Source organism: Artemia franciscana, chromosome 21 (genome assembly GCF_032884065.1).
Source record: "Artemia franciscana chromosome 21, ASM3288406v1, whole genome shotgun sequence".
NCBI classification, from domain to species: domain Eukaryota; kingdom Metazoa; phylum Arthropoda; class Branchiopoda; order Anostraca; family Artemiidae; genus Artemia; species Artemia franciscana.
This window is the reverse complement of record NC_088883.1, coordinates 32,232,720-32,247,960: the sequence shown is the minus strand read 5'-3', so window position 1 is coordinate 32,247,960 and position 15,241 is coordinate 32,232,720. Positions and strand designations below refer to the sequence as shown.

The 15,241-nt window shown below is 36.0% G+C and overlaps 1 protein-coding gene and 1 long non-coding RNA gene across 3 annotated transcripts in view; one reads left to right on the top strand and one right to left on the bottom strand.

Annotated features, from left to right (window-relative positions):
• LOC136040906 (uncharacterized) overlaps window positions 1–11,009 on the top strand; it is a 67,826-nt gene extending 56,817 nt beyond the window's left edge. The window contains exons 4-5 of one of the 2 annotated variants that reach the window (XM_065725322.1): window positions 232–494; window positions 8,787–11,009. In XM_065725322.1, coding sequence (XP_065581394.1) covers window positions 232–494; window positions 8,787–9,019 — 496 coding nt within the window. In that variant the 3' untranslated portion in view covers window positions 9,020–11,009. The remainder of the gene's footprint in view (window positions 1–231; window positions 495–8,786) is intronic. The other variant, XM_065725323.1, reaches the window with a different exon arrangement.
• The window catches only part of LOC136040907 (uncharacterized), a 48,191-nt gene continuing 41,071 nt past the window's right edge, over window positions 8,122–15,241 (bottom strand). The window contains exon 2 of the long non-coding RNA XR_010620913.1: window positions 8,122–9,345. This is a non-coding gene — a long non-coding RNA (uncharacterized LOC136040907). The remainder of the gene's footprint in view (window positions 9,346–15,241) is intronic.

Genomic DNA, 15,241 nt, shown 5'->3' with positions numbered 1-15,241 from the left:
GGAGGCAGTAATGATAACAATTTCTCTTTGTGATTTGAATATAACGTTCGCGGAAAATTTGGGAAAAATTTAGGATTTTGATGGGAGGAGGGGTCTAAGCCGTGTGTACGTTCCGGTATTGCAGTATTTATAAAGGCAGATTCTGAATATGCACCAAAACCTGCATCGGGGTTCACGTAACACATGTATACTGTAAAATAAATATTTGCACATGTTATTTTTTATTTTTAGGACAGGCCGCTTATCAACAGAATCACCTGTGTTTTGCCAATGGGATCGGAATGCATTCAACTCCAGAACTACAAATGGATGGAGTAACAGCTATAGCGACTGTTCCTTTCAAAATTTCAACTACCAAGGGTATGCACCCACGGAAACACGTTTCGTGCCTACTTTTTACACATCCTTCCCAACTAATCTACAAGCTGCGAGGACTTGGGTGCCAACGGCAGAAGGGTCAAACAGCTCCCCTATGTCTAGTCTCCCAAACAATGGTGAGCTCATAGTGTAGTTACTCACCATTTAATTAGGTCTGTCATGGTTGCAGGGGTAGCTGCAACCTAGTAAAGAGCGAACCACTACCCATAGTAAGCAAAAGTCCAAAAACGCGTCTAGAGAAAACTACCTAGTGAAAAATAATTATTATCTGACACTGATTCATGAATAGTGACTTTATTTCGGTTCGTCTTAAAAGCCAAAGTTTATTGTGAAAATTAATTTATGGTGATTTCAAAAAAAGCCTGGAATCTCTTGAAAATAGCGTTAGATCAAAATTAAAATTATACTATTGGAATCAGCATTGTCAAAAACCTTGTACAGGAAAATTACAGTCCCCCTTCTTGAACAACAAGGAAAATCACTTTTTTGCATGGGTAGCACTGATCTATCTCCCGTTTTTTTCGTTTTTTTTTTTTACAGGGCACATTCGAATACGAATTAAATTTTCTAGTTCCCTTTTTAAGTAACCAAAAGATGGGAGGGCAAATAGCCCCCTCTCCTTAGAGGCCCCTTCCCACAAAATCATTCAATCAAAATTTTGAAATAGCTATTTTGTTCAACATAGTTTATTGGTCCAATATCTATGGTTTTTGTGATGGTATGACCCTCCATAGTCCCTGGGGAAATGGCTGTACGCTGTATTGGTAGCGGACGTATCGAAATCAAGCGTAACGGTATGGCTGTATTGTTATTGGGCGTATTGGTATTAGGCAGGTATCAGGATCGGACATATCAGTACCGGGTGTTTTTTTTTTCGATCATTGTTTTTCAACGTCTTCTATGGTTTCCTAATATTTGAAAGCAAATGTGCCCATGACCCCATAAGAAATAGCATGAGATTAAACTAAAAGTGGACAATTGGAATTAGCAAGGCCGGAAACCATGTATAAGAGGATCCAGGGGGTCCCCGGGTCACCCAAAGATTTTTTTGGCACCCTACATCCGTTTTTCTTTTTGAATAAACTTGTCAATTTAGTCAATTATTTGTGCCCAGACCCAAGATTTTACTCTAGATCTGTCTTTGTAGAGAAGAATTACCGTCCTTCATCTTGAACAATTAAAATCACTTTGGCTTTCATAGCTTAGCTGTTTGTTTACCCTTAAGCAAAGGCGCTAGCCTCTTGAGACAAAGGAGAAAAAAAAATCTGATATGGAATCTTCGATACAGCTTATAACAGTTTATGCCTATCTTATAAACAATAGGACGTAATTTAACAAAACTGTACTTGGAGAAAATACTACAATGAGAGACTTAGGGAGACCTTCTTGTTTCATGAACGGCCGACTAACTTCCCTAATCACGTCCCACGTCTTTTTTATATTTTTACCGCAATCAACAAATCTCTTTGTAAAATATACTGTTTTAGCTCTGCGAATAATTGATTTAAGAAAATTACGGTACAACTTAAATGCTTCTAGGTTAGCTTTATTTGGTCTTTTTTGTACTCTTTCCAAAGGTTCTGCTTCCTTTTTATTGACTTTAGGACTCCAGATGTTAATCAGGGAGCTACAGATGTTGATCTTTTTGATCGAGGATTTTTTAAAGGAGCTTCAAGACAATCAGACGTAAATTTTTCATTAACGCTGTCATAAAACCGGCCAAATATGTCGTTATAATTGCCTAAACTAATATTTTCTGGTAAAGAAAAGTCCCATTTATAAGTACCAAGATCTTCTTTCAATCTATCCAGCTCCACTGGTGAGCAACAGAATCTCGGTTTATCCTGGGGGATTAATCTTTGTGGATTTTGGAGGATTTGAAACAGGGCTGAAACTGGCAAATGGTCAGAAATGTCAGAAAGCAGTACTTCATTCTTAAGGGAGTTTAGCGATGAAAAAATATTGCCAATTAATGTTGCTGACTGGTTTGAAATCCTTGTCGGTATGTTTATACAAGGAGCCAATCCGTACGAAATTAGTAAAGAGAAGAGATTAGAAGCCTGCCTAGATGACGATTTCGCAAGTTCAAGGTTAAAGGCAGCCATCAATATAACTTCATATTTTTCAGCACAAACTTTCCTAAGAACGTCTTCTAATGTTTCAAGAAATTCAGTTGCAGACCCCCTTGGAGAACGATATACTTCGCCAATTATTACCATTTCCTTAGCGTTAATTGGGATTTCAATAGAAAGTGACTCAAATACCTTTTCATTATTTATGCATAAATCATGTCTTAGTACAGCCTGAAAATTATTTTGGATTTAAAATCCGAGTCCACCTTTTTTGCCCATCTTGCAGTTAAGAAAAATCGACATATAACCGGGAATATCCAAAAGTACCTGATTATTCTCATTCAAAAATGTTTCACAGAGACCGATAATTGCTGGGCACGAATCCCTACATAATAATTGAATATCGTCGAATGAAGAATTTAGGCCCTAAACGTTAAGATGCACAACCGGAAAAACATCACCCCACCGAGAAAGGTGCAGAAGGGAAAATCGATTACTAAAAATTGCTTTACATGTCAATTAATGCTTTAGAGAGTGTTATCAGATAAAATTGCTATCAGAGATGAAATAAAAGCGAGAGTTCTGTTATGACTAGAATATGCTACACCTTCATACATAATCAATAGCTTTTTTCCTCCTTTAGTACGCAGAATTTTACACTTATATTAATTGCAGTCTTAAACGAGCATACCTATGTGCATAGGCTACAAGATGCCTAAATTGCATTAGTGAAATGTATTGAAATTTTATGCTGGATCAATAAATCTAAATGATACAAACATTGTACATACAAATTTTATTAATAAAATCAAATTTACAAAGCATTATTAGAACACCGAAAAATCAGTTAAAACTCAACAACAGAAAAAACAAAACTTGAAAAAAGCATGGCATAGAATAAAGTATAATAAAAAGAACCATGAATTAAAGAAAGATGTGTCCTACCAACCAATTTCAGAAGGGAGGGTTGATATTAGAGGTAAATTTTAAGCCCTATTAAAAACTATTTCTGAGAGCCTTCAATGAAAATGACGAGTTTCTTTGAGCCAAGGCTATGCAGCCCTGGTTGACAACCGCACATTTGAATAATATTTTCTCTTATAATTTCATACAATCTCGTTAAAGGTAAATTTAAGACACACTAAGATATTTTTGAGGGCTTATGAAAATTAAAAGTTTAAGTTTAAAGAAACGATTCTATTGTAGACGAATATTTTTGTAGGAAAATGCCCAAAAAATACCATGTGTGCGATAGTGCCTCTAGAGGTTGTCATATGTTAACCAGTCTGTGTCACAGGTTGGAAATTACCATAGAACTTTGCAATCTAGCTAGGAAATGTAAGTTTTCGCTGCTCAAATAAAAAAAAAAACAATGGTCATTTTTAGTTTATAAAGTTATTTTTGTGTTAAAAAAAGTTGAAAAACCCATAGGGGTGATCATGTGTGCCAGAGGGGTGCCATTTGCCTACCAAAGATTACCAAGGAGGTAGCCGCGTACAAAATCTTGGAATTGACGGAACGTAGAGCGGAATTGGCGTAATCGGAATTGTAGAATTTGGGGGGCAGGAAGAAGTGGAGAATCCGGAACTGACGGAACCGGAGCTGGATTCGGAGTTTAGATTGGAGGGGGCATAGTGGGAGTTGGAATCGGTTGAACCGGAGTGAAAGCCAGCAGAAGCGATGGCAGAACCGTTGTAACCGGGGGTGACAAGGGGGGAAGCCGAGTTGGTTATCACCTTATTAAAAAAAAAATCTAGTAATGTCTTAGGAATTATGAGGGATGCTATAGGATAAGTAATAGTGTGGCACGGTGGTGGGAATGGACGTGTATAACGGAGGGTTGGGTTGTAAAAATACGAAGCAATGGATTCAATGCATGAATTTAAAATGAAAATATCTCAAAAATGTCTTAGGAATGATGAGGGGGTGGTAGAAGGTACCATTGGGTTAGTAATAGTGTGGCACGGTGATGTGAATTGACATGGTGTATCACGCTCAATTCCATTTGATGGATATGCCCTTTCGAATCCTAATGGGGGTAAAAATCCTTAGAATATAAAGGTTCCCTTAGAAAAATCCATTGAAAAAAATGATATCTCTTAAAGTATTATGTATCATCCCATGTGTGCAATGTCATTACGTAACACCCAAGTGTGTGCTCTACTCAGTTACAAGCGGGGACCCCACATGGGGGCCAGAAGAAATAAGTCGCGTGTGAATGCGTAATCCTTAACATAAGTAAACATTCCTCTATTACGTAAGAACAAAAGAAATTATGAACAAAACGGCTTGAAGACAAAATGTCTTACAAAACGTCTCGGGATGTCTTGAAACGTCTGGTAAAACATCTTAAAGAAAAATGTCTTGGGATGTCTTGAAAATTAGTCTTAAAAAACGTCTTGGGATGCCTTGAAACTTCTTGAAAAAACATCTTGAAGAAAAATGTCTTTAAAAAACTTCCTTCTCTGCTTCACTAGTGGACTCTAACAGGTGCTATTACGTAACACTCCAAACCCTAGTATGTAACAACCGCGGTAATCTTGGAGTAAAGAAGCCCTGACCCTTGTAGGTTTTTAAAGACTGTCTATGACGTAAAAACCATGGTAATCTTGGAGTAAGAAAGTCCTCGTTGGTTTTTTAAAGCATAACAATCAGTTGCACCTCTGAGAAAACATTCCCTATGGTGTAAGAGACATCTGCATCCCTTAAAAAAAACATTCCCTCTGACGTAACATGCACCTTCCCCTGAGGGATAGGCCGTAAAACCTAAATCATTAAAGGAAGAAAGGAGTAGTGGATATGGGTCCCTTTAAATAGATTAACTCATCACTACTGACGAGACGGAAATGTTGTTCCCAGAACACAATTAAGGCATAAAATGAGTCTTGTTTTTTTTTATCTACTCCCATCTTTTTTTTTTTTTTTTTTTTTTTTTTTTTTTTTTTTTTTTTTTTTTTTTTTTTTTTATGGTGAAGATTTTGGTTTAGTCCGAATAAGCTGTAAGGGGCTTACGGTCGGAATGCTATATTTCAATATGGAAGTAAAAAACAGCCACATACAAACCGTTTTGTTTGAAGTAATCATCGTCTAAGTCGCCTTACGACCTTAAAGTGGTAGCCCATTCCCAGAACCAGGAGGTTTAGAGGTTAGACTATAATCTCAGCAGTTTTGACAGAAAATTTGGACTATAGGCCAACTTTTTTAAAAACGAGTATAAAATTTAAATTTCAATAGAATGTGCGAAGACCAATAAGATCCCCAATGGACTTAATATTACTTGAATAAAATTCATATGTCGTACCTATACTAATTGAAATTCGGCTATTTCTTTATGTTCCTTTAATTATTTCGGGACGTTTATTTTGTTACATACCCCTTCCCAGTTACTACTCTGATCTTAATCGGTGCTTTTTCTCCGCGGGGTGCAATAAAATTGTCAATTTAAACTAGATCCTTTTTCACACGTACCGACCCCACAATTACCGATCTTCTAATTTAATACGATACCTATTATCAAACTCTAGAACTGATTTATTGGACTTTTATTGCCTTATTAATAGTTAGCTAACGAAAATCTTAAAGTGGGCTGAAAAGCATGATTCTTTTCGTCGATTAAGCTAGGAAGATATGTGAGATCTACGTTTTTTTTTCTAGAACTATTCATTGGTGTTTAATGCTAGGCTGTCGAATAGCCATAATTTACATTACAGAATATTTTGATTGAACTGAATTGCGCAAATTGCCATCCAGTGTACACAAAAAAAGATCATTAGCAAATTGAAAAACATTATGATAATGCTTCATTTTATTTTATTTTGTCTTGAAACTTCAGCTTAAATTGAAAGCTTAAAACCCTATCTTAAAGTAGTGTTTTTTTTGCATCTACTTACTTTATTTCAATGAATTTGACGAATTACGTATTTCGTACGTTTGACAGAATTAAAAAAAAAAGGTTAGGTTGATGCTGGTCTAGTGGTATATAGGCAAGATCAGGTACGGATCCAGGAATTGTTTGGGGGTGGGGTGATTAAAAAGAGTTTCTTAGTGGGAATATATATATATATATATCATAATTTAAACAAGAAGGGCCTAGAAACTCAAGAAATCCCCCTCTCTTTCTGCGATCGTCCTCGGGTAAGACTATATTCATATGACGAGATATGCCTAAGTAAACAGTTATCTCTTTAATTTTCTCACATAGAGAAATTTTGCCGTTTTGTTGAAAACAATATGCTATAAAACAAAGTTTTGTCTATTAACAGTAGGAGGAATAGTAATTATATTCAGAATTTCAGCCTCTTCTCTTTTATGACTATTCCGTTGTTGTTTTTTTTTGTGAGGTTGCGACGGATCATTAGCGCTACCATTGGTATAAAAATTTGCCCCAAATTTAGCAAAATACAAAACAAGAGTAGTAAATCGACCAAGATTATTTTGTAATATTCTAGTTAATCTAGGAATAAAATTGAGAAGAAATTGGTAAATTTGGCATAAATTATCTTGTGTATTTGATAAATTGGGTCAATTCATAAGTAAACTATTAAAAAAATTCAAATTTTAAAGAATATTTGATAAAATTAAGTGCCGATTTGGCAAATCCGATTAATTTACAACGAACTTTAAAATAGCGAAACTATGTAAATTCCTTTAATCATTTAAATACTTTCTAAGACCATCTGGCTCTAGTTGACGTACAAGGACAAAAAAATTTTCAGTCAGTAAATGAAATAAGAGATTCTGGCTGAAAATCATCCTCGTTCTTGTTTTGTCTTTCTGTTCCTCCATTCCATTTCGTCTTCGCTGTCCGTACTAAACTATTTTGTAAAAAAAGGACAAATGTGCTTTGAAGTATATGTAAAATAACTTATTAAATTGGTAAGATTTTGTTGTACCCTTGGACACAGGCAACCTGCTTTTTATAAGGTTTTTCCATAAAAGTATTTTTACCATGTACCGTAATGGAAAACCATTCAAAAAACGGTTCCATAAATTTCTGCTGTCTTCTTTATCCGGTGTGTCAATCAAAAGACACTTCCCTTGAGGGCTTAGAAGATTTGCAGAATCTGCTATTATGTCTGTATCATTTTTTAAATTGTCATCTGTGTTATAGAGGATACTAGGATTTTTGACTGAGTTAACAGGAACATTCGCAAGACGGACTTCAAGGCCGCCGTAACATGGGTCTGGAAAAAAAATTGAATCTAGAACTGAGCTCAAGGTGTAAAAGGGGAAGATTTTTGAGGCTGAAACCTACCAATTTATCAATTTTATTTGTGGTTTTAATTAACAATTTTTGGAGATAGAATTTGAGACCGTGTTAGCTCATGCTCAATACTATATACCATATTATATGATAAAAATGGTATATAGTTTGTGTAAGAGATTCACGCAAAAATTCTCTTGCGGGAAAAAGCTTTCCCACAAGATTCTTGGGTTATAATCGATAGCATATGTAACAGGGGATCTTTGGAAAAAGAAGACTCCGCTTTGAATTACTAAAACAACTACAATTTCCTCATACAATCATTCGGACAGTTTTTAAATATTAAATAGACTGTGTGCACCATCAGCGTGAGCTACAATTGAAACTACAATTTCCTCATACAATCACTCGGGCAGTTTTTAAATATTAAATAGACTGTGTGCACCATCAGCTTGAGCTTAAATGACCATATATTCAGCGAAAACCCAACAACAACACTAGTGCTAAAGATATAAATATATCTACAAAGTTAAAATTTAAGCTATAAAAACACTAGATCATAATAATATTCACAATTAAAAATCGGACATGCTAAAAATTTTAAGCAACATATAATTGGAAGACTTAAGCAGCATGAATTTATACGAATGACACTATTTCAAATGTCTTACCAGTATTGCAGCTTGTGATGTAGACAATAATAACAATTCATTTATAGCCCACTATAAAATGCAAGTAAAAGTGGAGTAGACCAATATAAATTATTATATAATATAAATTAAAGGAAAAATTAAAATGAAAAAAGAATAGAATAAATTAGGTAAAAAAAAATAGGAGAAGACCGTGGAATAAGTTAAACTTCGAAACAGCAGACTCGGACAGCCCCTCATCTTGCAAGGCCAGCATTGGCGCATTATATCCCCCATGACATTTTCCTTGTGTCATGGGTGCGAATACAGTAACAAGTTTAAATATCGAAAACATGTTGAATTGTTACACTCTTGATTGTTCCATTATCATTTAACAATATTGATAACGGTCAAATGGCAAAACTGTTCAAATATTCATTTTAATCCCTCTATTCTTTATGATGGCTTTTTACTCGATTTTTATGTTATTAGCTATATTTTCAGATTACGGCTACTATAACAATGGCACTACATCTGAGCCATTTTTCTCTGTCAATCAACAATTGTCACATAATTTAACATACGACAGGAATGATGAAATGCTTGAAGAAAAAGACAAGGAGATGACCAGCCTTTCTGAATGTCGTTTTGGAAACTTCCGATGGGACGTAAATGATGAGCAGGGTGATTCCACGATGATTTCTGCTTTAACTGGAGTTCGATACTTTGATGGATGAATGATGATAATATGTATCTGCTGTGTCTTCTGTCTTTCCATTGAAATTAGTTTAACTCGCAATAGAAAGGGATTATTATATATACCCTGCTAAGTGAAAACTTGATGTTACCAAGTTTTGTTGTCGGTCGTTTCAGTGAAGTATAGCGGAATTTTGACGACGGATTTTTTTTTTATCTTTGAATCTTCTACCTCTGTAGCTTGAATTCGAAATGACTGCTTGAACTGAAATAGTGCCAAGCCCAGATCGGTGTCAAGATCCATCCAAAAGGTCCAACCCAGTCCTAGCCATTCCAGAAATGTTGATACCGAAGTGACGCATTTTACCTAGAAAAATCACTCATTTAGTATTGAGTGAGCACAGAAATATGTTTCTCATGTACGAAATGAGACTTGATGTTGAAAAAAATGTCCCAACAAAATGGGCAAAGCTATGTATTTATAAGATACTGTAGAAAAATCATAAAATCTCTTGATTTTGAGGCGAGCTCGTGGGTGTGAATCCCCTTCCCTTGTAAAATTTCCCGTGTTAGTATATATTGACCCCTTCACCGTCTCCCTTCCTCCAAAAATCTGAACGTGTCATTGCTCAGAATTCAGGGTGCTTAAGAGCTTTTTACACTGTTATATTGACTTTCAATAAAATTAGGACAGTTTTCCCCTCCTAAAGTTAATTAATCGACCATTCCGAATTTATGGCGATAAAATAAAACATTTAAAAAGTATGCAGTTCCGATAAGCATGATCAACTTGGAAACTTAGGTTCAACGAAGTTTATCATCTATGAAGATAATTTTGTTGTTATTATACGGATTTTGCACCAAATTTGGTGTAGATTTTTTAAGTTTGGCGCTTAAATAAAAGCTGAAGACTATTTTAAAATTATTGGAGCTTGAATAAGCTAAAAGAAGGCTATAAAGTTCTTTAAATTTCTTGTAGAAAGTTGGTTTGATAAAGTAAATGACGGTTTGGTGTTTTCTTCGCTTCTGCAGTTAATTTATGAAGTTAGATTTTGCTCGTAAATAATCTATTTCTTCTACTTTTGTCAATTGAATGATTTCTAGACACCTACAGCTGATTAAACCTCTTGCCCCACCAAAAGATTTTTCTAGTACCCTCAGTTTTTTTCGTAGTCTATTTTTTCATTAAACTTATCGATTTGGTCGATTATCGGCGCCTTAGTCACCCCCCTCCATGATTTTGCTCTAGAACCGCCTTTGTCTGTAAGTATGTTATTTTTATGTGATTTCTTTACGTATGTGTAACCATGCTACGTAGCTTTATCAAATAATTGTTATTTTCTAGATTTGCTAGCGATAAATTGATGTAAATATACTAAAATATATTGTATAGTATGTTACATTGTTTAATAAATTGAATATTATGATGGTCCAGTGATTAGGTTGTTTTACGATTGATGGTGCAGGTACAACAGATAAGATTACTTTAAACATTAGAATTTATTTCAGTTTGTTTCTTAACTTCGAAGATACCATGTACCACCTTTTCCTTTTTGATTTCCTTTTATTACCACCCCCCTGATTTTGTGATCTTAATTGCTTGTTCGTCACTAATGAAAACTTTCCAAACAGTTTGAAGGTCTAATTTATAATGGACTATGCTCAGAAACGTAACTTTCGATGCGTATAACATCGAAGTTTCGTAAATCGGTTACTTTCAATTCGAAGTTTTCAAGATTTCTTTTAAGTAGTGTTTTTCTTAACAAATGCATCTAAATGTTGTACTCTGACATGTATTTAGATTTTAACTTATGATCCACGCTAGATGATAATGGTGCTATGCTGCTTCATCTATACTTAAAGTTGAAGAACTTTATTTTTGCATTGATTTCAGAACTGAGTTTTATTTAAGCATTTATTTGCTATTTCGATTCTTTCATTCCCGTTTTAGCCGTCCAATTACTGTATTTGTATTAGATGTTAATAACTCATTTGTGAATGTTTTTGAATGAAAATAAAATTATCTATCATTAAGTACTATAGTAACTTAGGTACCCATGAACAAACATGTACGCAAAAAATTTCCTGGGTGGGCGGAAATTACCAAAATAGCTGTCAACAGGCCAAGTGTGCAAAAGTTACAGGAAACTTTGGACACAGCCACTGAAGCAACTTTCCATATTTTGCAGCACACAATAGTTTCAACATTTCTAAGAATTGGAATCCAATCGGACATTTGAAAATGTCATGTCCATGATTTTAGTGAGGAAGCATTAGTTAAGCATTATTTTTTCGAAAAAATGTCAGATAATTTATCAGAATTAAATGAAAACGAAGCACAATATTTTTTTTTCTAGTGAAAGCATTGAGTGACAATAGAACTTAAGAGAAATGGCTCATTTTCAACCTCCTGCTCTTAACGCTAGAGCTTTTTGATGCTTTAAGAATACTTCTTGTTCCAAATCAACTTGTCTTGCATTTGAGCAGTCGTTCTTAAAGGCTTGGGAGAAAAAGAAAAGTTTAGCTGGTTGGATGTTAGCCCCTTTTTGGCACAAAATTATTGCCGTTAAAGTTTTAATGTCGCTCTTTACTTTTATTTAAAAAAACGTCATTTTTGCTATTTTGTTCGTCTCAAATAGCACAGCCAGGTTTATTCTGAGTGCAAGGATTGCTTACTTCCCATAAAAGGTCTTTTTGTTTTGTTTTTGTACGTCTTAAATAGCATAGCCAGGGCTGTTCTGAGTGCAAGGATTGCTACTTCAGCATAAAACGTCTTTTTTCTTTCTGTTCGTCTTAAATAGAATAATGAGGACTATTCTGAGTGTAAAGATTGCTACCTCCCCATAAAAGATTTTTTTGGGGTTTCTGTTGGTTTTAAATATTATAGCCAGGGCTGTTCGAAGTGCACAAATTGCTACCTCCCCATAAAACGTCTTTGTTGTTTCTGTTCGTCTTCATTAGCATAGCCAGGACTATTCTGAGTGTAAGGATTGTATCTCCCCATAAAACGTCTTTTTTGTTTCTGTTCGTCTTCATTAGCATAGCCAGACTATTCTGAGTGTAAGGATTGCTACCTCCCCATAAAACGTCTTTTTTGTTTCTGTTCGTCTTAATTAGCATAGCCAGAACTATTCTGAGTGTAAGGATTGCTACCTCCCCATAAAACGTCTTTGTTGTTTCTGTTCGTCTTCATTAGCATAGCCAGGACTATTCTGAGTGTAAGCATTGCTACCTCCCCATAAAACGTCTTTGTTGTTTCTGTTCGTCTTCATTAGCATAGCCAGGACTATTCTGAGTGTAAGGATTGCTACCTCCCCATAAAACGTCTTTGTTGTTTCTGTTCGTCCTAAATAGAATAGTCAGGACTATTCTGAATGTAAGGATTGCTTCCTCCCCATAAAAGATTTTTTTTTTAGTTTCTGTTGGTCTTAAATATTATAGCCAGGGCTGTTCTAAGTGCACGGATTGCTACCTCCCCATAAAACGTCTTTGTTGTTTCTGTTCGTCTTCATTAGCATAGCCAGGACTATTCTGAGTGTAAGGATTGCTACCTCCCCATAAAACGTCTTTGTTGTTTCTGTTCGTCTTCATTAGCATAGCCAGGACTATTCTGAGTGTAAGGATTGCTACCTCCCCATAAAACGTCTTTGTTGTTTCTGTTCGTCTTCATTAGCATAGCCAGGACTATTCTGAGTGTAAGGATTGCTACCTCCCCATAAAACGTCTTTGTTGTTTCTGTTCGTCTTCATTAGCATAGTCAGGACTATTCTGAGTGTAAGGATTGCTACCTCCCCATAAAACGTCTTTTTTGTTTCTGTTCGTCTTAATTAGCATAGCCAGGACTATTCTGAGTGTAAGGATTGCTACCTCCCCATAAAACGTCTTTGTTGTTTCTGTTCGTCTTCATTAGCATAGCCAGGACTATTCTGAGTGTAAGGATTGCTACCTCCCCATAAAACGTCTTTGTTGTTTCTGTTCGTCTTCATTAGCATAGCCAGGACTATTCTGAGTGTAAGGATTGCTACCTCCCCATAAAACGTCTTTGTTGTTTCTGTTCGTCTTCATTAGCATAGCCAGGACTATTCTGAGTGTAAGGATTGCTACCTCCCCATAAAACGTCTTTTTTGTTTCTGTTCGTCTTAATTAGCATAGCCAGGACTATTCTGAGTGTAAGGATTGCTACCTCCCCATAAAACGTCTTTGTTGTTTCTGTTCGTCTTCATTAGCATAGCCAGGACTATTCTGAGTGTAAGGATTGCTACCTCCCCATAAAACGTCTTTGTTGTTTCTGTTCGTCTTAATTAGCATAGCCAGGACTATTCTGAGTGTAAGGATTGCTGCCTCCCCATAAAACGTCTTTGTTGTTTCTGTTCGTCTTCATTAGCATAGCCAGGACTATTCCGAGTGTAAGGATTGCTACCTCCCCATAAAACGTCTTTGTTGTTTCTGTTCGTCTTAATTAGCATAGCCAGGACTATTCTGAGTGTAAGGATTGCTACCTCCCCATAAAACGTCTTTGTTGTTTCTGTTCGTCTTCATTAGCATAGCCAGGACTATTCTGAGTGTAAGGATTGCTACCTCCCCATAAAACGTCTTTGTTGTTTCTGTTCGTCTTAATTAGCATAGCCAGGACTATTCTGAGTGTAAGGATTGCTAACTCCCCATAAAACGTCTTTGTTGTTTCTGTTCGTCTTCATTAGCATAGCCAGGACTATTCTGAGTGTAAGGATTGCTACCTCCCCATAAAACGTCTTTGTTGTTTCTGTTCGTCTTCATTAGCATAGCCAGGACTATTCTGAGTGTAAGGATTGCTACCTCCCCATAAAACGTCTTTTTTGTTTCTGTTCGTCTTAATTAGCATAGCCAGGACTATTCTGAGTGTAAGGATTGCTACCTCCCCGTAAAACGTCTTTTTTGTTTCTGTTCGTCTTCATTAGCATAGCCAGACTATTCTGAGTGTAAGGATTGCTACCTCCCCATAAAACGTCTTTGTTGTTTCTGTTCGTCTTAATTAGCATAGCCAGGACTATTCTGAGTGTAAGGATTGCTGCCTCCCCATAAAACGTCTTTGTTGTTTCTGTTCGTCTTCATTAGCATAGCCAGGACTATTCTGAGTGTAAGGATTGCTACCTCCCCATAAAACGTCTTTGTTGTTTCTGTTCGTCCCAAATAGCATATTCAGGACTATTCTGAGTGTAAGGATTGCTACCTCCCCATAAAAGATTTTTTTTTTGGTTTCTGTTGGTCTTAAATATTAAAGTGCATATTCTAAGTGCACCGATTGCTACTTCCCCATAAATCGTCTTTTTCTTTCTCTTCGTCTTAATTAGCATAGCCTGGGCTGTTCTAAGTGTACGGATTGCCACCTTCCCATAAAACGTCTTTTTTCTTTCTCTTCTTCTTAAATAGAATAATGAGGACTATTCTGAGTTTAAAGATTGCTACCTCCCCATAAAAGATTTTTTGGGGGGTTTCTGTTGGTTTTAAATATTATAGCCAGGGCTGTTCGAAGTGCACGGATTGCTACCTCCCCAAAAAACGTCTTTGTTGTTTCTGTTCGTCTTCATTAGCATAGCCAGGACTATTCTGAGTGTAAGGATTGCTACCTCCCCATAAAACGTCTTCTTTGTTTCTGTTCGTCTTCATTAGCATAGCCAGGACTATTCTGAGTGTAAGGATTGCTAACTCCCCATAAAACGTCTTTGTTGTTTCTGTTCGTCTTCATTAGCATAGCCAGGACTATTCTGAGTGTAAGGATTGCTACCTCCCCATAAAACGTCTTTTTTGTTTCTGTTCGTCTTAATTAGCATAGCCAGGACTATTCTGAGTGTAAGGATTGCTACCTCCCCATAAAACGTCTTTGTTGTTTCTGTTCGTCTTCATTAGCATAGCCAGGACTATTCTGAGTGTAAGGATTGCTACCTCCCCATAAAACGTCTTTGTTGTTTCTGTTCGTCCTAAATAGAATAGTCAGGACTATTCTGAATGTAAGGATTGCTACCTCCCCATAAAAGTTTTTTTTTTTAGTTTCTGTTGGTCTTAAATATTATAGCCAGGGCTGTTCTAAGTGCACGGATTGCTACCTCCCCATAAAACGTCTTTGTTGTTTCTGTTCGTCTTCATTAGCATAGCCAGGACTATTCTGAGTGTAAGGATTGCTACCTCCCCATAAAACGTCTTTGTTGTTTCTGTTCGTCTTCATTAGCATAGCCAGGACTATTCTGAGTGTAAGGATTGCTACCTCCCCATAAAACGTCTTTGTT